Below are 24,951 nucleotides of genomic sequence, written 5' to 3' on the forward strand. Positions count from 1 at the left end.
TTTATACCTAGTATAATTATATGTACACCTGAAAAAACAATATTAAAGGTGATACAAATGTTTAGGTTTAACTGTGTACTTTAGCAAAACTTTTTAGACTTTTTTGAATGTATGAATTTTGAAACCACACAGATGAGTACATACTAATTAAAGCATTGGGGGCAGTTTGGGTGAAATTGCTGCTTCCATCTTTGAAATTTTGATATAATGCATCAATCATACCAATTGAAGCTATAGAAATGAGTGAAATCTCACATTTTCTGCCCCTAAACCTGTGTCATTGAAGAAGTTTTGAGCTAAAAACTATGGAGAGAATAAAATCCAATATTTCACCTGGAAGGAGTCTTGAGATCAATCATATGTGAAGAGTGTTACCCAGTTTTTTTTCAAGCACAACAAGATATTTTCAGGTTACCATCTTAAGTCATTGATGAAATAATATGGCAGTTTTCAGAATCAGTATAGAAAGATTTTTGTGTTTTACAAAGTTTGAAGAGTACATACATTTTGTACATTTTAATACTGTTTAATCTGGTCAAATCGAATAAAACCAGTCGTTGATGAATTTGATACCTCTCTCTCATCCGGGGAATTCCCATCATTTTTAAAAACTGCCATTGTAAAGCCTCTGCTGAAGAAACCAACACTCTACCATAATGATATAAAAACTACCGCCCAGTTTCTAATCTCCCATTCATAAAAAAAAATCTTAGAATAGGTTCTGTCCCATCTTGTATCTCATCTGAATTCAAAGTCTTTTTAGCAATGTACAATCTACATATCGCCCTTGCCACAGTACTGAAACTACTCTTCTAAAAGTAGTTAATGACATTCTCTTTGCTTTGGATAGCGGAAAGATTACAGTCCTCACCCTCCTTGATTTGTCTGCAGCATTTGACACAAAAGACCATGATATATCACTTCATCATCTCCAGCAAGTATTTGGCATTTATGATACAGCCTTACTGTGGTTCAAGTCCTACTTGGTCAACAGGACACAAATTGTGTCTCAAATGGAATACACTCCAGCCCAGTTGATCTATGTTGTGGTGCTCCACACAGTCAGTACGAAACCTAGGTGTTACTCTGGACAGTACTCTCACATTGCACCAACATGGCATGAACATATGCAAGGCTGCATATCTTGAGCTGAGGCGCATCAGTTCCATTCGCAAATATCTTTCAGTTGATGCCATTAAAACACTTGTGTGTTCATTAGTACTTTCAAGACTGGACTATTGCAACTCAATTCTGTCTGGTTCATCTCAATTTCTACTCCAGAAACTTAAAAAAGTTCAAAACACAGCTGCTCGAATCATACTTAGAGTACTACGATCAGAGCACACCTAACCACAGCTCTGTACCCTACACTGGCTACCCATTTGATCCAGAATCAAACACAAAATTTGTTCTCTGTGCTATGTTTCACTGACGGACTCCAGTCCAACATACTTATCCAACCTCACTCATGTGTACACACCAGCAAGATACTTACGCTCCTCTTCTGACAATCGTATACTCATTATTCCCACTATAAAAATGAAGTCATATGGACAATGTTCTTTTGCATACCAGGGCCCAGCAACGTGGTTAAAGACCTAATAATGTTTCCTACCTTAAATATTTTCAGTATGTTTTATTATGTTTTTTAATTTATTGGTGTTTATTTTTTTCTACTCATATCATTATATATATTTTTTATATTATAGGTGTTGTGTAATGTTGTAAAGTGCTTAGAGCTTCTAAAGATTAGGCACTATACAAAGTCCTCATTATTATTATTACTATTATTTGTGCACCACTTTGCCATATTTAGACAAGTGGGAGATGTCACTTTGTCTAGAATGTTGAGACCAATATGTCCCTTGCGATGATATTGTTGGATGGCTTGATATTGATACTGGTGATGTTAGTGGGGAACTGGGATGAAAGTACATGTAGGTGTGGGTGGGACATTAATTCTTTGTTGTAAATTTCTTTGCAAAATTTTCACATGTACAGGAGTTGATATTTACATATGTTGAGGAAAATATATGTTTTTTTGTAGTTATATTTGATTTGTATGTGGTTTAAAATGCTATCTTATATTTTCATTATTCTGTCAATAATGAGTGCAAATATAGGAATAATTTTATATAAAACTTCATAACCACACGATCTGTTATAACAAGGGGAAACTATTGTACTGTTGCCTGGGTGCTACATATAACTTCATAATACACTATAATTCATTATGTCATTTACAGATTGGATGATTTAGTACTGTTGCCTGGGTGCTACATATAACTTCAAAATACACTATAATTCATTATGTCATTTACAGATTGGATGATTTAGTACTGTTGCCTGGGTGCTACATATAACTTCATAATACACTATAATTCATTATGTCATTTACAGATTGGATGATTTAGTACTGTTGCCTGGGTGCTACATATAACTTCATAATACACTATAATTCATTATGTCATTTACAGATTGGATGATTTAGTACTGTTGCCTGGGTGCTACATATAACTTCATAATACACTATAATTCATTATGTCATTTACAGATTGGATGATTTAGTACTGTTGCCTGGGTGCTACATATAACTTCATAATACACTATAATTCATTATGTCATTTACAGATTGGATGATTTAGTACTGTTGCCTGGGTGCTACATATAACTTCAAAATACACTATAATTCATTATGTCATTTACAGATTGGATGATTTAGTACTGTTGCCTGGGTGCTACATATAACTTCATAATACACTATAATTCATTATGTCATTTACAGATTGGATGATTTAGTACTGTTGCCTGGGTGCTACATATAACTTCATAATACACTATAATTCATTATGTCATTTACAGATTGGATGATTTAGTACTGTTGCCTGGGTGCTACATATAACTTCATAATACACTATAATTCATTATGTCATTTACAGATTGGATGATTTAGTACTGTTGCCTGGGTGCTACATATAACTTCATAATACACTATAATTCATTATGTCATTTACAGATTGGATGATTTAGTACTGTTGCCTGGGTGCTACATATAACTTCATAATACACTATAATTCATTATGTCATTTACAGATTGGATGATTTAGTACTGTTGCCTGGGTGCTACATATAACTTCATAATACACTATAATTCATTATGTCATTTACAGATTGGATGATTTAGTACTGTTGCCTGGGTGCTACATATAACTTCAAAATACACTATAATTCATTATGTCATTTACAGATTGGATGATTTAGTACTGTTGCCTGGGTGCTACATATAACTTCATAATACACTATAATTCATTATGTCATTTACAGATTGGATGATTTAGTACTGTTGCCTGGGTGCTACATATAACTTCATAATACACTATAATTCATTATGTCATTTACAGATTGGATGATTTAGTACTGTTGCCTGGGTGCTACATATAACTTCATAATACACTATAATTCATTATGTCATTTACAGATTGGATGATTTAGTACTGTTGCCTGGGTGCTACATATAACTTCAAAATACACTATAATTCATTATGTCATTTACAGATTGGATGATTTAGTACCGTTGCCTGGGTATTACACATTTAAATTTATGATATACTGTAATTTTTTATCCTATTTACAGCTGGGATGAGTGGGTGCCAGAGAGCAGGGTTCTGAAAGCCAATGAACAGGGATACCAGAAGCAGAAAGAACTACAAAAAGCATTGTAAGTAAAATTAGAATACATCACTTTTGATACAATATACTATTTAACACAAACAAAATTAGGTGAAGGATGACTCATTAGTCAGAAGTATACTATATGATTAGGAGAGGTTTGAAGTTTCTAAAAAAAGATTCTCCCACTAACCAACAGGATTGCCAAAATAAAATTTGTACTGATTTCTCCTAAATTTCTCTGATCTTGATAAAATTGGACAGAAACTAGTTCTAATTCAACATTTATTATTTATTAACGTCAACACAAAACAGTAACTACTGCATTCACCATAAGACTTGCAAATGAAGACTGCATGCACTTTCATACTTCTCGGAATACTCTGTGCAGAGAGTACACATCATACTTCAGGTATTTGTGTTCATTTTTCCACATTTCTTTTACTTTCATAGTCTTTTATTATGATCATCTTTGCAGTTGCACTCTCTCATGGCTATATAAATTTTGCCATTTTGGTGGTGTCTATGCAACTTGGAAATACTTCCATATGTGATTGTTTATCAAGAACGATATAATTAGTAAAACACATTACCCTACTGTTTGTTATCCTCTGTAATGAAAACAGTGCTTGGGTGGAGTACACCAGGCTACATTCATGGGCATGAAGATAGTTTTGGCAATCATTGTAATTTACTTGATTAGTGGTTCAATACATGTTCATTTGTGTCACATGCATTTATTGTGCCCTTGTCAAGTGTCGGCACAAAGTGAATGAACACAGTAAAGATCACTTAACCACTAATGGAAATGTCAGTTTGTGATATCTGTTATGATGGTGACTGGCAGCAATATTTATTGGAGTAGTGATGGCTGGGTTTTCGTGATCCCAGGGCTTAAAAATAGTGTTGATGGGTGGCAGGTCCAGCAATGCTGAGCTGTTCGGAGGAACATCATATTCAATAAAAAAGCATAGTTACATGTATGAGCTTCAATAAATAAATACAGTAATTATTTTAAACAATGCAGTCTCCTTTCTTTTCTTATTTGAATAAAAGGAGTCAGGAGTCTGAAATGGTCTTTGTTTTCAGAGTCACATGACTCAAACTGAAACATAGTCAAAATGTTTAGCATGATACAAATTGAAACACATTTACATATCATATACTGTGTTCTCAAAGTCTGGCCATTCTGAATCAATTCCCAGATTCTACCAGTTATTCATCTCATTCTGCATGGGCCATTGCATAAATCAGTCAAAAGTCTTGCTATCTGTGAAGAAATCAACCATTTTGTTATTGCGATATTGGCATTGAAGTCTCTGATATTGCGGCCTTCTCGTGTGATCAGTAGTTGGTGACAGAAGTTGTCCTGCCTCAGATTTTTTTCAGATCGGTTTTAATAGTTAGCAGTTGAAAATTCTCACTCACATGCACTGTCATAGGGTGAACTGGTGAACAAATACTCTAGCAATTTTGCTATAGCAGGACTCCCTAAACATGTCTCCTTTAAGGAGAAAACTATACACTGCCAGGAGTGAATGGAACTGTAGTCCATGTAAATTTCACACAGAAAGAGAAAGACACAATCCTGGACATAGACTGGTTTTCTCCATAAAGGAGACATGTTTTGGGAGTATGCAGTACGTAAAGTATATGTGTATATATATATATATTGCTGCGTGGACAAACACTGATGACCCAGCATCTCCCAGCGAAGATGATTTTGCTGACATGATGATCATTAGCATGGACAAACTCCAGTATATGTTTTGATCGCATTCCTGGACAGACTATGGTTATAAAGGTTGTTAAAAGTGAGAATTTGCAAAACTGGTGCAGATAAAAAAAAGCTATTATTAGTCCTTGCAGGAGATGTTTTTCCTCCAGTGATAATTTTTCATGGCATTAGTGAGCTAAAAGTTATTCATGCACTGAAAGGATGGATTGTACATGAGCAGGAGAAGGGTTGGGTTGATGAGGTGACGCTGTAGAGGATTAAAGTTTTATCTCAAGTGTGCAGTTTCATATTTTTAAAAATAAGATTCAAGTTTGAGTGCATTTTCTGACATGTAAGTTTTTATGATTTATATGGTGTCTCACAGATTACGACTTTACAAAAACCTGTGTCCCAGAACATGCATTGCACAAAAAATTACCTTAAAAAATAATTAATGGTGTCCCAAGAAATACGATGTCCCAAAGTATGATAGGAAATGAACCATGAAAGAAATTTGCCTGAAGTCAGAACTTTGTGGAAGTCTCTTGTATGATTAGCATTATCTACTGTTTCCAGTAGTAAAGTTATGCTGCAGATGAGCATTTGCAGTTTGAAGAATTTTTTCAACAGCTTTCAGAGCTAGACAACCATTGTACCTGTTTAATAAAGTGTGCAAGTTCCCACTCAGGAACATACTTGATTCTTCATCACTTTGGAGAGAAATGGTAAAAGCCAAACACCTCCTTTATTGTAGCTTCAGAATTACTCATGGATGGCACCGACTTATTTGCATTAGGAATAGTTAGTTCTAGTTCATAGGAACACAGTGCAACCCTACTGCAGAAGGAATAACGGATCTTAACTTGGTTGTGACACCGAATTTGTTTCCTAAATTGATGGAGGCACCTTCAGAATTGGCACCTATTGCAGACTGAAGTTCAGTGTTAGGTGTCAGATTTTCAAATTTGATGTCAACTTTTGACAAAGCATTTTTTATTCCACTAAATATTCCATCTACATTTCTAAAAGTTAGAGGCTCAATCCCAGTTAGATTCAGAAGAAGAAAAAAAAATTGGGAAAATTTCCCAGTCTCAAATTCCACATAAAATATGTTAATGAGGATTTAACATTATACTTGCACATTTTGAAGACGATTGATTCCTATTATCATGTGCGTAATGAAAAGTGCATTTTGTTTGGTGAATATTTAGATATGACATAATTATTGATATCAGGTTTCCATACCTAAAAGCAGGGTTGCTGATTTAAAACTTAATAAATTGATGAAGATTTCCCAAAGTTTGTATACATCTTTTTGATTTTCTAATTTTCTTTCTCAGGACTATTATTGCAATTCACATTGTGTTGGTCTTTTTAATTATTTGATAGGAAACAAAAGCCACAACATCATTTTACATTCAATCTCTTCCAGAATTCATAGCACTATGATAGCACTACGATACATTTATGTTGTCATATTGATGACATAATGTAATTATCAAGTCAGTTCAAACTACACAGTAACATTTACTCTAAGCTGTAACTTGTATGCCATCACCTTGAGCGTTTTTACCATTTTTTATTTTCGACAACTTTTCATCTGTCTCTATTAACATATACCATTTACATTCCCCTGTTGATCGGGAAGCTTTATATATTACCCTTAACCATCATTTTACTTTCAACTATTTGCTTTTGATATCGCTGGTCAATATAAACCTTTTATCATTTTTAAATGGTCATACGTATAACCATTTGTATGGTGCTAAATAGCCTAACGGTGCTGGTGTGCCGTGAAAATAACAATCAATCAATTGAACTACCTAGTAAGTGTTTATGTTACAAAAGCAGATATCCTTAAACATATATTGACAGTAAACTCAATGGAAGTTGCAAATAACAAGAGCCTGAAATGAACTGATTTTAATTTTTTAATTTGCAGTAAAGAAAGTTCTGCGAGCCGACGACCACCAGCTAAAGGAGTGAAGAAACAGGAAAAGGAAAAGGACAAAGATGAGAGATCTTCTACTCCCACAAATGATAAACCAAAGCAAAAAGGTCTTTTTTAGCCATAAGTTTGATTTCAGATTTTACTAAAGTGTTTTTTGAATAAGGAAATCATTTGATCAAAGGCCCTTTTCTAAAGTACCTAGTAATAATTATTGCTTGAACAATCTTTCATTATGCTGATTGATTAGGCTTTGCAGACTTTATTTGTTTTCTTCATACTACAATGCTAATTTTTTTTACCAAGACCTATATTACATCTCCATATCTAAAGCACTGAAGTATAAAAGCAAGAGACAAAACTGTCATTTAACCTTCGTTAACTGTGTCCAGTGTTATTCTTACCATCTGTATATCATACAGATTTTCTTCAGAGATGTGGTCAAGGTGTCTAAACGAACTGTCTGTCCATTTGTCAGATAAATTTTGCAGTCATGTCAGTTTCATGTACATTGGCAACAGTAGCGTATTCAGTTAATAGCTATTTTATTGTTTGCATGATATGATTGGGATAGAATATATGGCTTAGTTTTATCTTTAGCAAAGAAATTTGTGCTGCTGTTTTGATTTTAAAAAATCATGTAACAGAACTACAGAAAAATCTCACCTAACTTTTGATTTGCTAGACTATTGCATACTTTATTTCACAATAAGGTGCAACTGTTATTTTACAAATGACTAGATCCATTTCTCAGGAGCTGAGGGATTGTGACATTTTTACGTTTATATTGTCAAGTTGTACTTAATAAATTTGTAGAATTTGGAAAACTTTGAATTGTTTGCTTTGCACACAATTTGAATAAATTACACTGTATCACCATATGAAAACTAGTGTTTGTATACTCAGAATAGGCTATAAGTAAGCTGTTTTATTTTGTAGAAAAAGAAGAAAAACAGACACCTATACCTCCTCCTGGGAAAGGAAAGCACAAAGGTCAGAACATTTATTTGAAAAAGCTTTTTGTTCATTAAGATTCTTTTTATCCCGAATCCATAAGATTTTTGTTTTTAAATGTATATGCTTGTCTGCCATTATAATTCCTCTACATTCCAAATTGTTAGGTATGGTTAGTCACCCAACCATTAATGGTTCTAGGACAGTTCATACCCAGACAATTTTGTCCTCAGTATAATTTGGTCCTATTTATTGTTTTGGAGAAATTACCCGACAGACTCACAAGAATTTTTGGTTTTAAGATGATGATTATTAAATAGAGATAAATAAATCACGAAGACTTGTTTGTTCTTTGATCTATATGTCTGTTTCTCTCCAGATCATTTATTGGTATGTAACTGTCTAATATTCTATCGTATTTACTTTTATATGTAAATCTTCATACATCTGTCTCATCCCCATCTAGAAACGGTCACCATGTTATAAGACTGCTTCCTTTCTGCAGAATTGAAGGCCTAATAAGATGGGGATAAGTGTAGATTGTGTAAATAGTGTTGATGATGCTCAAATGGTGTCTGATGTTTTGTAAAGTATTGGGTAATGTCACTACAAGCCAATATGCATTGGTGTGTTACATGGTGCATTTCCTCTAGATATGGAGAATACTCAATCGGCAATGCTGTCACCCTATGTTGGGTTTATCTAAGCCTAGACCATAGATTCTTTTCCATCCACTTTAATTCGATTTGAATTCATGCTGTTATTGAGGCAGAATCCATAATGAAACTCCAACTCTCCATTGTCCAGGAAATTTTCATGCAAGAACAAATGCATTCAAATTAAAGGATGGATTGATTTGTCAACCATTATTTCATTGGCAGTTCTGGCTTTTTAAAATCTTTTTGATACCATTCTCCAGCATGTCAGAAATTATCATTATGAATTTTAAGGCTGGTGTGTCTTGGTATAACTTTGATGTTATCATTAAGCTAAGTCGGCTCATTTTTGCAGACTCATACTTATTTGATCAGTTGGCCCTTTGCAGTGAAATAATCATTTTGGCATTGTCCTACTTTCATCTGACTTGTCTGACACTTTGTTGAAAATTGAACAGTAGTGTTGCTTTTTTGTTACAGTTTCAGTTTTTGAGGAATGTATGTTCATTGCTTGCTGCATGGTTGATAAAGGCTGAGTTTCCAAAACATCTCAACTGACAAAATTCTTCATCTGTCATAACTTACAAAACTTCTCATTTACTGTTTGGTTGTATCATAGCCATGAAAACCATTTGCTGCTGAAACTTCTTGACTTCTTTGGATTAAACATTTGTATCCCATGGTTTCCTTTGCTTTTAATAATGATGGCTGATGATTGTTGAGTAAATTTAAAACGTATGCTCACTCTGGCAAATAAAATATACTGCTATATCTTTCCTGTTATCTGATTAATTGTTAAATACTTAATTCCTGATTCATGCTATCCAACTGGTTTGATTCACTGTTTCTGCTTCTCTTGAACAACCAGTTAACTAGACTGAGATGCTTGTTTGCATTTGTTTTCTTTCCTTTTTGTGTAATAATTTCATTTAAAAAATCAGAATGATATTTTTTGTTATAGCAAATCCAACAATAAAAAGGGATTTTCATTTTGATGCTTGACAGTATGCTTTGTGATAGGAGTCACATGGACATGGCTTTATATACTTTTGGTGCTGGGAGTCATGATTATATAGCGATTACCACCAACACACAGGGCAGTTTGACACTTGTCATGCCCAGATTTGACACCCCAATGGTTGACACTTGTCATGCCAAGATTTGGCACCCCAATGGTTGACACTTGTCATGTCAAGATTTTGCACTCCATTGTTGACACTTGTCATGCCTAGATTTGGCACCCCCACTGGGTTTGAAATTATTTGATTTTATAGTTGTGAAAGTAAACATAAGAATAAGATTTACATTCATAACTACGAATGTTTGACAAGGGTATTTTACGGTCTGTCAAAATTTCATTACAGTTGGGCATGTATGGCAATACAAGGGTTTCTGATCTGTCAAATTTGTCTATCTATAAAACTTACATACAAAGCATTAGAGCTGGGGATTACTAACCAGGTTTTTTTCACACAATATATCACAATAATTGTCTTCGATATGGTACTATCTTGAAAGTAAATTTGAAAATACACCATCTATGACAAGTCAGGTGCCATTTTTCTGGATTCTTCACATGCAAAACAAACATCACTGCAAAAATATATTGTATGATAGACTGAATGACAGGCAGGAATGAACTGAAACATTTTTCCATTTCCTTTCCTTCTGTCTTTCTTTCACATGCTCAGGTACACTAAAGGGATTGTTTTACAAATTGGTAGTATGCACTTTTAGTGGAGTTGGATTAATCTCTAAATAAATATCTGTAGAAAGTATTTTAATGCAAACAGTATTCAGGTGGTAAAAAATACTTTTTTCTGGAATGTATCAAAACTGCAGAGATGTACAGTAAAATGAAATTAAAGGCCTTCATCCAAAGGCATTGAATAGAGGAAGTGTAGATGGGGATGCTGTGATTTATCTCCCCCTGGAAAATGTGTACAATTCTCACTGGTCAGCTTGAATCATAGGAACAGTTTTCCTCAGAGATGTTGGTACTGCACCATTCCAGATGCTGTTTAAATTTTAAATATGAAGACCTGTGAAGAAAATGGCAACACATTCTGGTCTTGGATGGAATTTGTCCCTCCATTTATCACACATTGCAAATATTTGCTGGAATTCTTGGGAGAGTAGCCTGCCATTCTGTGGCAGATCAGTTTGTGCAAGACACCCCTTGTGTCTGAGCATGGCTATTGCAATGTTGCATCTAGTCTGTGTGATTGCAGGATTCCTTCAGTTCTGAGAGTAACTCCAGCTATAATACAAGTTTAAAGGGGAGAAGTTGTGCAAAAGAAATGCAATTTAGCCAATGAACATGTATATGTAATGCCAGGATGGGTATTGAAATGGCCAAAACATGTCACGGATATAGTGGTAGTTGCTGTACATAGTACATATAAAGTGTTAGAATTAATTAAATAAAGCAGACAACTGATTTTGTACTGCACAGTACTAATAGTGGTGAAGCTGTAAATGTCCTAGTATTCTAGTCATAGACTTTCTGGTCTGGTTCTCCCAGCAAAAGATTACAATCCAGATTAGACTTATTTCTAACTGGTTTACTGTCAGAAAGGGACCAGACCCTTCACAGCAGTGGGTCGTTCAATGCATTTTTGCATTTTGGGGGTTTGAACTTTGGCCAAGTCATATCGAAGACTTGTAAAAAAAAATGGTACTAGCAGCTGTCTCACTTAGCGTTCAGCATTATAAGGTCAGTGTTAGGACTGGTCTCCCTGGTCTTAGGATAATGTGACTGGGTGGGACATGATGCTACATGTCTGTGGCATGATGCCTCAGTGCTAAACATCACTATAAATGGTCAGACATCATATTGATATGACTGAAAAATTGTTAAAGTTATGTTAAAAATCCAACACACACACACATTTTGAGGTCATGCAGTGACACGCCTTTTTTGCAATGCAGTGTCAACACACTGTTCACCTTAATCTATCTAGTCCATGACTGAAAAGCCTGTGACAGGGGTATGCTATCAAGCAGTTGGGAGGGCATTTAGTGTTACATGTACAACCTTACTCTTCTGGCAGCTATAGAGAAAACCTCCAAATTGATTCTAATTGCCAGTTTCAGGTAGAACAGGTCTTGGCTAAATAATCCACTTGATTCAGTGATAGATGTCCCCAGGAAAGCTCTTGTGTTGCTGAACCTGCTCAAATAACCATGGTTGCAGGTGTTTTATCCCAGCCTGGACAGGCTTGTCCATCATGCCTCATTCTTGTAAGGAGAGGTTCTGTTGAATTGAAACCATCAGTTGTTTAGAAAATCTCTCAACCAAGAAGTCCATTTGCTTTAAGGGAAAGTGGCAGGATTTCAGGGACTGGTGTTGAACAACAGTATTGACACTTTGAGTGCCCTATCCTGTTAATTGCTTATCTGTTAGTTCTAGCTATTTCAGGAGAAAAAGTATTAAGCTATTAGTGCTATCAAAGTCTACCGCTCTATGATCTTGGAATCTTTCATGCTTTGTCTTTCAGACCTGCTGGTCATTTATGGCTTGAATAGTCTCAGATCTCTTGCCCTATCTTCTAAAGGGAATCTTTCATGGATTCTGATGTGGCTCAACTTAGATTACTTTGAACCTTTAACCAGAACCTTGCTGAAGCTCAATCCTGTAAAACATGCCTTCTTATGACCAATTCTTCAGCATATAGGATGAGCGAGTTTAGTTTTGATCAGGTGGTTCTGTGATCCTAATGATGCCACCTGACTTTGTAGGTAAGAATAGATTCTAAAAAGAAAGCAACCAAATGGTTGTTGTGCAATCCCTCTTCTTGCTTGATTGATACAGTGAGAGTTGGTGATACAAGACCTGGTCTGTGCTGTCAAATATCATTTGAAACCCATAGAGAAGAGTCATGGGAGACAAAATCCCTTATTTCCAGTGAAAGAGATCTGAGCTTCTAACAGATCAGGTATGTCACCTAAAGATTTCAGCTCATGAGCAGAGAATGCAACATTTTGATCTGTGACATAAAGGAAACTGTTGGCTAGCATGCACTGTTAACCTTCTTGAATTTCTTATCTCTAAGATCTAATGGTGCAGAGAAAAGAATTGAATCTGATGTTCCAGGCTGTAGCCAAGGTGACTGCAAGACCCAGTTGATTCAGCACAAGCTGCTCCCAGGGGTGATTTAAGTGCTTTCACTGGATTCACCCAGTTTTGTCTTGTTAAAAAAAAGTTGCTTTTTTTTCTGATCCCACATTGTCATGATATGTTATGTGAACATTCACTTGTGCTCTCCTTGTGTTCGGAAAGTGGTTTATCCTTCCAATAGGAAATCCAGCCATTCTTCCCTCAAAGGATTTCCATATCTGAGGTTGAGTGCTTATGAATTTTCTCATACAACCGTTACTTCCCATGTTAATCTGGTCAGGGAATGTATTAGATGTGTTTCTCCAAGTATATATACCTGATCATATTGCTGTAAAAGTCTCCCTCACCCTCCAGCAAGTGTGAGAATGCTCATTGATGTAGCTCAACTTAAGCTTGTAAACCAACTTAGTAAGGGGATGTAATGCATTAGTTTCTTCCATTTACATGATATACTGATGAAAAAGACAATATTTACATCTTCAGGAGGGCTGGATTTAAGACGTAATGGAGTTTATGTCCTAATGTTAATGTGATCAAGTAATTATATTCAAAAATTAATTTGCTAAAAATTTATCTTCTCCAATCTTTGTGACTCCTTTTCACCCTCAGTAACAGTTTTCAAAACGTATCATATAGTTTTTTTCACAAGTATAACCTTTTTGTGGTTTGGAAACAATGCCATTTTTCATGCTGATCAAAGTTTCAGGATGGGAAAGAAGGTGAATAATACAGATGGATTGTTTGTTGAAACCTTGAGTTTGTAGCAATCACAAAATCCAAGAAATTGGCGACCAATGAATAAAACTGAATTTAGTATTATGAGTTAATTAGTAAGTCACAAGATCTTAAAAATATTGTACAGCACTCTCTCATGTTAAAATCTCATTATCAACCATTTCCTAGGCAGGTATTGGTTATGGATCTTTTTTATTTAAAATTACTTTGGAATCTTTCATTCCTGAAAACTCCATATTTGTTTCAGGGTCTGACTTAGGATCCCAAGGACATGGCACTATGTCCCATGTTCTCCAACTTTAGGAGTCAGTACACAACATTTGAGGGACATGCATGTGTGAAAAAAGCTAAACTGAGATAATTTTATTTGTTTTTGTAGTTATGTAACCTACACTTTTTGTTGTTTGCACTGTACTGTCATCATGTCCTTTGACACTTGTGTTATTGGAGTGCATTTTTTATCAAGTACATAAGTGTCTCATGTAAACATTACCAAGTTTGAATATTTAGTTCACCTGAAATGAGACAGATTTTCTGTTTTGGATTTTGCTCTGAATTCACTCATTATCTATCAACAGTTAAAATAATTTCCCTTTTGTTTCTGAATTACTTTTCTTTTAAAATAATTGATCCATTGATTAAATGAAATTGTTTATTTGCATAAATTTAAACCTAGTCTTTTAGTCAACTCAAAATAAATTCATTTTTAATTTCTGGAGGTGTGCATTCAACTTCTAAAATAAGTTACTCAAGCGACCATCAAAGACTACAAATCAGCAGACCTTGAATGTTTTAATTGTCAGATATATTGTTATAAAATTTATCTTACCATCTTTATCACCCTAGTGACTTTGGCCATTGCTAATGGCAACATAGGCACAGATGGGCGTGCACTAAAGAAATGTAGGCATATTTTTTTGTCCTGACAGAGGCATCAAGATTTAGAACATTGTATTTTTATTACACATTTTTGTTGGATCATCTACAAATAAATGGGCTTAAAAGTATCACTCTCATATAATTGGTATATATATATATATATATATATATATATATATATATATATATATATATATATATATATATAGTAGTCCCCCACTTGAACACTCCCCCTGACCAGCGGCCACCCACTTCTTATGGCCAGAATCCATTGGCACCGATGAGTTTGTATTCAAAAGTACTCCTTAAGAACGGCCATCTCTCTAATGTGACCAGCAGCCAGCATATTAGTACAAAAATGTAAAATGATCCTCTCATGGGCATACACTTTTTTTCTTCATATGTATCCAGAACCAATAATTAATTTATATCATGACATATGGTAAGTAATCAGGTTATCTCTATCATAGATACATGTCTCCCAAAGTCAAGTTTTCCATTACTGAAAGAAGTGCTGACTAAAGTACATGTAACAGTAAGATTAATATCATTGTTTATAAAAGCCGACGTTTACAGGACATGGGCTTAACAATGTTATGATAGAGTTTTGGGCTTCACACACCTGTTGAGTTCTTCTCTTTGATGATTACAACCAGACCTAATTGTCAGGATCATAACAGGGTCAGCGTAGGCTAAAAATAGATTCTGTGCATTAAAACACACACACACACACAGAAATTAACCTTGACCTTGAACAAAACAGGGTACCAAACAAAGACTGAAAAATCGCATGACAACACATGGCTTTCTTTACAAAGAAGGCATTTCAACAACGGTTTCGTCTCCATAATTAAATCGCAAAAAGTTATCAACATCTGAATAAATCATTACCAAACATTGACATGTCATCAAGTAGACAGAGATGTATTATTTTAGAAGAAAGTCGGTTATTCTACTCGACATTGGTTGAGGTGGGTAGGGGGCAATTGTCGAACAATTTTATGTAAAGACTCGATTAAAACAATTATAAGTTGAAAGAACTTGAATAAACAACATCGTAACCGATAAGGAGGTTATTCAGCAGCAGTGGGAAAATGAAGCAAATGGAAAGAGAATTATGTATGTACCAAGATTTAAATGACGTTTTTGAATGGCATATTATGCTTACTCCAAGAATAGGACCTATTAATGTATATTCAGTTGAAATAAGTCTATTATTATAACAAGAAGCACCTTTTAATAATTAATGTTCCTTTTAAACGAAGATATTAAATGAAGATATTAAGTGCTTTGAAGTACGTAGCTTTTTTACTACATACGTTACATATATTTCTCACAAAAAAATTAGTCCAACTCTGGAAAGGCCAACTGTCTTATAATGCCACTATCCTGGTGCAGAACGAGTGGCCTTATAAGAGGGGGACTACTGTATATGTATGTGTGTGTGTGTGTGTATATATATATATATATATATATATATATATATATATATATATATATATATATATATATATATATATATATATATATGTGTATGTGTGTGTGTGTGTGTATGTATATGTAATTATAAGGCTATTTCAGCATATGGTGGTATATTCAATAGCTGACTTTGTTAGTTTGGTACAATGAGGGATTTGTTCTTTAATTTCACACAAGCATAGGACTGATGTCAGATGCATCAAAATCTAAGCAAGGCATGTCATTGAAAATGATAACTATGCTGTTTTCATTTGTGCTTGTTTCATATAACATTTATGAATCTACTTGTTACAGCATTTTTGTTGCCAAGGTTTTCAAACAGAAATTCATCAGCATGTTTACTAAATATAATGTGTTAGATCTTGCATCCAATAAACAGAAATTTCACCATGAAAAAATTCAGTGGGACCAGTGGTCATGTTGTATCCATTTTTGTTATAATAAAACAAAATTCTCAACTTAAGTTTCACATATGAAAATTCATTTGATTCTCTCGGCTTTAGTGCCATGCATTAGAAAACTGAAAGGAATTCTTTATAATAACTGAGCTTCTTTAAAGACAGGTTCTTTACAAATAAGGTTGAATGATTTTAATTAGAAATGTCTTGTCAAATAGATACATGCAGCATAACATAATTGTGATTATAACTAAATTTCTCTCATTGATATTATCACAAAGGTCTATCATTTACATGTACATGCTTCGGAGGTAATCCTTTTCCTCATTGCTTTGTTGTATGTTCAGGTAGTAATTTATTTAGTTGATTTTAATGTAGTAATGGTAACTGTAGTTTTATATAATGGTGTAAGTGTTAAATTATCAGTCTTGTATCCATGACTTTTGCATACTTCCATCCATTCATTTGTTCACCTCATCATCTTTCTATCCTATTACCATTTCATTGTAACTGTATAGATGCTGATAAAGATCGTTCCTCCAGATCATCTACTCCAACCAGCAGTACCTCAGTCAAATCTAAGCAGCAGAGAGGTAGTATTAAGCAAGCACAGTACATACTAATTGAATTGACATGCTAATTGAATTGACTATGCCACACTTGTGCCAAAATAGTGTTGCAAAGTGTATTGCCAATTTCAGAGATATACGTAACAACAGTGAAACTAACCTCACTAGGTGAAGACATATATATGAATTACACATATCATGTATTAGATTTTTTTTACATATCTTTGTTGTGTTCTGTCAAGTCAGGTTTATTTTTAATCCATCCCCTAAGTATTCCAATTGGATCATACATATTTGAGCATCCAGAATCCAAGAGCAGACCACTTTTGTGACTTTTTGATACCCCTGGATATTGTACTTGATAGTGCGAAGAAAGTCAGTGACGTTTGAACAGGCATGAGTGACATAAATATCAGTACACTTTGTAAACACTTTAAAAATAGGCAAGTAACATTGACATGCACTTACTTATGACCATCGACACGTCATGGGCCATGTTGATTTGGAATCTGTGATACTGTTCCACAAAATCAGCCACTGCAGTTAATTATCGCAAACGGTGATATATTAAAATGGTCTCAAATTAGAACTTAAAAAGTGGAGAGAAAGCATTGCGATATGGGAATGGTGTCATACTAAAACTTCAGTAGCAGAACTGGGGAAATGTGAAAAGGCTTTTTGGCCATAAAGGTATCATTTTATATCCTCATTATGAATCTTTGAGACAGATAGTGATAATCAACATAAGTAATGAGTATATAATGTACTATATATATACTTGAATATAAGCACAACTGCAGACAGTATAGACCCTGATCTGCCATTGCATCATGTACTGGTTGATCAGGGTCTATGTTGTTCTACTAATTATTCTTAACTGCACAGACACAGATCTGCTGGCATATTATGTGATGGCTGATCTATGTCTATGGAGTTTACATATGGTCCGACTTTTAAGTAAGTGTATACATTATTTAGCTATTCCTACATGTTATGATCCATCTGCATATATACATATTAGTCATTATTTCATCAGCAATCACCATCGTAGATCTGCATAAATTTTCTAACTCTCCCGTATGCACAAGTTCAAATTCAATTTATTGGGCTGTCATTGTACTATAATGAAGAATACATTTGTTGAAGTCCATCAAAATTAAATGTTTATATGACAGTAGGATTTATACTTTTGAAATTGTAACTATCAAATTGACAAGATTGTACTGCATTTTTTAAAAGCTTTCCATCACAGAATTTTGTCTGCAGTAGAGATAGTATTTATAAGCACTCTGTGAAACAGTAGTTTTTAATATTTCATTTCTTATATTTGTTTCTTATATTTAAAAATACAGAAATATATTGACTAGAAACAAACTGATTGCATGTAATGTGTACAGTTTTTAGAATAAAAGAATTGTGGAATATGTTTAAATGTTTTTGTGATTTAAAATGTAGCCTCTCAGTTCAGTAGAAGTCTTGATCAATGGTCTAGTATATGACAGGTATAAATTAGAGAAAGTGTTTTATAATTCATATTTCAGTCAGCAGCTTTGCTGTTTAGTTTCTGTTGTAGTAAAATATAACTTATAGGTAGTTTGTGCGCTGAAATATGATATCAGTTTAATATGTAAATTTTTAACACTTTTTAGGAAGAAAAAATGATGAAACATTTATAAACTAATGTAATCTTAATTTTTATGAAAATATGAGGACAAGTGGTGGTAACTATTAATAAATTATAGGAATCCGCATTCATCCTATCTTTATATATATTTGCAGCTTATTTTCATAGATGTCTGTGACATATACAGACCCGTTGCTTATCATGATTTTCACGGGATCATCCCAAATTTTTTGCCCAAAATCCCAATTTTTAAAAATGTCATTTTTTGATTTTCATCTTTTTTGCTGATATTTAGTGTGTTAATTAACACTAAATAAGAGCATAAAAGATGAAAATGGAAAAATGATAGATCTTAACTGTATGACTAGCATACATTGTACCATTGCGTAAATAGCAGATAACAGCAACGATGTCAATTCTTTTGTAAAGTTATTGTAAATATATGGTCACAAACACTAATCATGATTTTTTTCTCTCCAAATCCTGATTTTTTGTTTCCTTTGGCAAGTTGATTTTCATTCATTCCAATGAAGGTGGCAGGTCTGCATATACTGTATATACCGTTTTAAAAGTTGAATCCCACTACAAACAAAATCGACACTGATCCACTACTGCATAATGTGCCAGCAGAGAAGGATCTGTTTGGTTTCTTCTGCAGATTAATCTTTATAAACTGCATAGACCCAAATCTGTTGGCACATTATGGGATGGCAGATCTGGCTCTATGCATTTTTTCAGTTGGACTTGACTTGCAAGCAAGCATATACTGTATATATAATGCTTTAAAGCTTTAGTTTTAAAACAAAATATTTGTAGAGGTCACATTAGCAAGAAAAGATACATTGTTGTCACTTTTCCTGTATTGGTATTGTCAATAGTTAGTAAGGTTTAGGGTTAAGATTTTCAGGCAGTGCACAAGTCTACACCCTCCTTGCTGTATGGGCAATCATTGCTCTTAGAATTACCAGACTAATATTGATCATGAAAATAAATGTTACATTTTTACCCTAGAAAGATAGTACTACATACACTTGATTATAGGTCCAGTTGACTCTGATCCCTTTTCTTTATATGGCTGCCAAAAAAAACTATTATCACTGATTTTCCTTTAGGTTGAGTTGCAAATCAGATTTATAACAGATGACAACTTGTCTGTGGGTTGGAGTTTCACTTTGGAAAAATAAACAAGCCAAGCTGGATAGATAGATAAATAGATAAGATAGATAGGAAAAATAAATACAAAACCAGTGTTCAAATTAATAGAATTATATCAGTAAGTGGAATATGTCTCAAATGAATTGACAGCTTACATTTTGTCTACATTCATGTAATGAAATCCATAGTCCTTACCATTTTAAATCCATTTATATAGTAAATCAATGAATTCCGTTATTGGTCTCATACAGGTTTAAAAATAGTATATTAATTCCAAATATCTTTCAGATGATCAAAGAAAATGAAGTTCACATATTAGTGATTCACAGTATCCTAAAAATGTCAGATGATCAATGAAAATGAAGTTCACATATTAGTGATTCACGGTATCCTAGAAATGTCAGCTGATCAATGAAAATGAAGTTCACATATTAGTGATTCACAGTATCCTAGAAATGTCAGATGATCAATGAAAATGAAGTTCACATATTAGTGATTTACGGTATCCTAGAAATGTCAGATGATCAATGAAAATGAAGTTCACATATTTGTGATTCACGGTATCCTAGAAATGTCGGATCTTACATCATCTGGTACGTAACCCAAGAATTCATTCTCGTCATCTTTGTCACCAAACAAAGTTTGATCATCATAAATGTTTTCAGTCCGATTCCTCATCCAATTGGTCATCAGACTGATTCATTGCCTTTATTGTCATCTATGAATGTTTGTTTCTCATTTCCTGAAGTTCATATTTTCACAATTTTGTCCTCAGCTGAGTGTATAGTAGATTTACCCAACATATAAATAACAATGGAATTTTGTCCATATTTCCTGTATGTGCCAGATCAAATCATTGTTTCCTCTTGTTTATAGCAAATTTAGAGGTTATCCACTTTATTGTTGATATTGACAGGTGGTTCTGGGTTATTTTAATGAATTGTCTAAGCATTGAGTCATTGCATACATCAGCCAGCTTTACATGATTCATCACTGTTAACCATGGCAGTAGAAATGGCCTTCAATCTGATGACATTTATAGTGACTTCATACCCATTATGATACCGCTCCATTCAGTCAAACTACTACAAATACATTTTGCACAAGGACTTTTCATTAGATTCTTGAATTTTCTTCAGATACTTGGTACTATCACATATAGCTGACTTATAGCCTCTTCCCCAACACACCAAGTTCATAGTCTGAAAGGCAGTTGTTATAATTGTCTGCAAAGTCTGGAACTTTTAACTTAAATGATCTATTGTAAGCATTATGATGTCTTTTCCTGATATCGATGAAACTACTGAAGTGCAGCAATTCACAATGTACAATACACAAGTGACAAGGTAACTAATAAAAACTTGGACAATTATTTATGCTGTGGTTGAGCTTGGTTCTGTAAGTGATAATTTCATCATACGGTCTGTGAAATCTCATGAAGGATTACTGCAACTGAACAGGTGATAGTTTTGCAGCAGGATCAAAGATAGCTAAAACAAGCTTCCACATTTAACTAACTGTAGGACTTTACTCAACACTGAGCAAGTATCATATTTGTGGTTTGATCAAAAGGATTGGCTAATCTTAAAAACAAAGTTGGGGCTGCTCTTACAAGCTAAGGGATTAAGGTTAGATTTATCAAATCTTTTGTATGTCACACTTATAAGATGACCACTGCTCTGAATGAATCAAATGTTCATTTTTTTAAAAAAATGTTTACCTGTTGGCGAGTATATATATATATATATATATATATATATATATATATATATATATATATATATATATATATATATATATATATATAACTCTTAAATGTTAAAACTATCATTGTAGAAATTTGCACAGATTACATGAGTAAATTACCATATTTTAATTCCTCTTTTTAAAGCCCCCACCATGATAGAAGAGAGTGTATTGTTTTGCTCATGTTCATCCCATATATCAGCCCATCTGTATATCCATTTTGACTCATCTTTAGCTGGACAGCATTACAATTATTAAATGTAGAGCCATGAAATTGAATACTCCTCTTCATGTTTGTAAGTAAATGACATTAGATTCTGATCTGTTGTAGCAGTTTTTCAGCTTTTTGTACACGTCTTTTACTTTTCTAGGTTCAACTGTCTTGGACAAAATCTTCTTGTAACCAGTAAGCAAAAAAAAGGCAATTAAGACATTGGTAATTTATTTGGCATATTTTATTCATATTTAATTGACCTAGTTTGATTTTCAGGCTTTTTTAAAGGAAGTTTTCACTTCTTTGAGTCATTTTTGGAACTTTGACTATTTTTGGGGCCAAATCTTATTTGCACATTTAAGTAAAGACAATGTGAGATGGACAGTTAAAATTTGACTTGCATATTTGTAAATGAACTTGTTAGATTTTTAGGCCATTATTTCAATTTTCAAATTGTCTACATTTTTTTATATTTGAGATGTTTCACAAATGCAACTTTAGTTTTTCTAATGCAGACCCAGAGAAGGATGTCTCCTCCAGAGCTTCTACTCCAACCATCACTAGCACAAAGTCCAAGACTAGAGGTGAAGTTTCTCAACATACAGGGCAAACTGATTGATAAAAACACAACAGCGCGATCTTATTTATAACCATAAATCAGCAGAATAGAGGGGCCCCGAGTGGCCGAGTGGTCTAAAGCACTCTCCGTTACGGATCACTGCTATCTCACCTCTGTCTGCGGCGGTTCGAGTCTAGGATTCAGCCAGTGTGGGTATGTGAGAAAGCTTGCCAGTAGCTTCTCGTGGGTCGGTGGTTCTTTCCGGGGTTTTCCCGGGTTCTTCCTCCACCATTAATACTGGCCGCCATGTATAGCCTATCGTGTGCTGAAAAATGGCGTTAAGCCCCAAAACAACAACAACAACAACAACAGCAGAATAGAGGTGATGTTAAATTTATCACATCACCTTTATGAGCTTCATGAGATCAAGATCACATTCAACACAACTTGGCATACAGTCGGTAATGCTGCATGTCAGTATCATTTAGCAGTGTTTCCCCTAGGGCTGTACGATTAAGAGTAAAAGGTGCTGTTCTCAGAGCTGGGGGTCAAGTTGAGTAAAAAACTAAACCTTGGTGTCAGAACGGGATTGAAAATGGGGGGGAGTCATATAAACAATTGGGGGGTCTCTGATGCACAAATAATTGTAAAGGGAAGCATTGATTTAATGATGCATAATCCTTAACATTATGCAATGAAAAGACTCGCAAACTCTGTTTCTTTTATATGTTTGCAGCTTATATATGTCTTCAAACAGCTCGTACCATAAAATCTTGTTCTATTTGTTTCATGAATTTCATATCAAATGAATATTCATGTGAGATCATCTATTTATTATATATCACTCATATCATCTAAAAATATATCTGGGTAAAGATCACAAAGGTAAAATTTCCAAAATTTTTCCAAATGGTATGTCTATAAAAGCAATATGAATGGCCAAGTAGGCATGTTGACCAATGCATTCTTATGATAAAGCAATAATTGAACCATACTTACAAATTGTGGAATGTTTGTTTTTCTAGATGACTTTCCATGTCTTACCATTTTTGTTCTTACATATATATATGTTTTGCTTATTAGATATTCCATATTAATCAGTGGAAATTGAAACTTAAAAACAAATGTAGATACATGAATATATTTCCTTTGAATATATTTCCTGGTCACATTAACATAGAAATATAAGCCTGCTACCTCCCGAAACCAACCCTCCTCAAAGAAGAAATTTGTCTTTTCTGTGTCTGTCATGTAGACAAATGGCAGTAACTCTTGCCTGTTATCTTCCATGCTATTGCTATCTGTCATCACTTTTCAAGCTTCACATCTGTGTACAACATTGTCCTGAATTAGCCCACCATATATCCGTATCTTTGTGTGTGATATTCTAGCATTCTGAACTCCCAGTATTGGATAAGTAATTTAACAGTAGGTAACATTTCAGCTTCACCACTTTATAAGAAGGATAAAAATGTCTGTATTGCCACTTCAACGCTGGTTCAAAAAGAATGGCTCTGTTTGGCTCATGGTTCCTGTTTGTTGCAAATTGAAGACATTCGGAGGTTTGCAACTGGACGCCCCACCTGTTTTCTTGTTTAGGAACCCGTTGTCTTGTCCACAATGGAAAAATGACAGGCAATCCAAGCAAAAGTTATCTTTTGCATCCTTAGGGTCATTCAAATCTCAATCTTATGCCAGCAGACAACAGCCAAACCAATCCAGGATGAAGTCTTAAAGGGGAGATAAGAAACTAAGACAGCCTGCTGGTGGGCACCAAACTCCAGTAGTTCCAATCATGCTGAATCAATCTATTCCCTCAAATTCAAGTCATTCAGAGAGATTCAGATTTCATGTATCCAAGAACCTCTTCTGCAGGAGATACAGTTCCTCATGGACAAATCGGTATTGGAGATTGCATGAAAGCAACAATCTCCAGAGTTCTGTTAACAGCTGTTCTTTATGAAAAATGCCAACAACATGTTGAGACTCATTATAAACCTGTGTCACCACAGTGAATTCATTCTTTTGATGTTCAAAATGGAAATGGTGAGGCCAGACTCAATCCAGTCTGTTGATGTTCAAAAAGGAAATTGTGACTCCAGACTCAATCCAGTCTGTTGATGTTCAAAATGGAAATGGTGGAAAAGACCAGACTCAGTCCAGAGGGCATGAGTATGTAATCAGTTGCAATCTCACAGATGCCAATTTTTGAGGTCTTGCCATTGGTTTAATTGTCAGTCCAAGTGTCTTCACCAAATTTATGGATTGCATAGTCACCCTGTTTTGGTCAATATTCTCCAGAGCAAAAGCAGAGTATGTGTATGATTTTTAAAAAAAAAACCAGTATGTGGTATTTTTCTCAATGGCAAGATGATTTTCTATCTTCTATCATTTGAATAATCTCAGTTTTCTAGTGAACTGGGACAAATTTACCTTCGTCCATCCCACTGTCCATCTGGGTATAGAGTTTAAAACCAATCTCAATCTCATTTGTCTCATTTATGTCTGTGTCCTACAGAACATCAGATT

At 34.3% G+C, this 24,951-nt stretch overlaps 1 protein-coding gene across 2 annotated transcripts in view; it reads left to right on the top strand.

The window, feature by feature from the left end:
* LOC149800579 (mortality factor 4-like protein 1) overlaps window positions 1-24,951 on the top strand; it is a 75,823-nt gene that overhangs the window by 12,685 nt on the left and 38,187 nt on the right. The window contains exons 3-7 of one of the 2 annotated variants that reach the window (XM_089954528.1): window positions 3,635-3,718; window positions 7,329-7,444; window positions 8,274-8,327; window positions 17,074-17,148; window positions 22,379-22,447. In XM_089954528.1, the coding sequence (XP_089810654.1) occupies window positions 3,635-3,718; window positions 7,329-7,444; window positions 8,274-8,327; window positions 17,074-17,148; window positions 22,379-22,447 (398 nt within the window). The remainder of the gene's footprint in view (window positions 1-3,634; window positions 3,719-7,328; window positions 7,445-8,273; window positions 8,328-17,073; window positions 17,149-22,378; window positions 22,448-24,951) is intronic. The other variant, XM_089954529.1, reaches the window with a different exon arrangement.

This window comes from Sinohyriopsis cumingii, chromosome 4, assembly GCF_028554795.1.
Source record: "Sinohyriopsis cumingii isolate HCF-2022 chromosome 4, ASM2855479v2, whole genome shotgun sequence".
NCBI lineage: Eukaryota > Metazoa > Mollusca > Bivalvia > Unionida > Unionidae > Sinohyriopsis > Sinohyriopsis cumingii.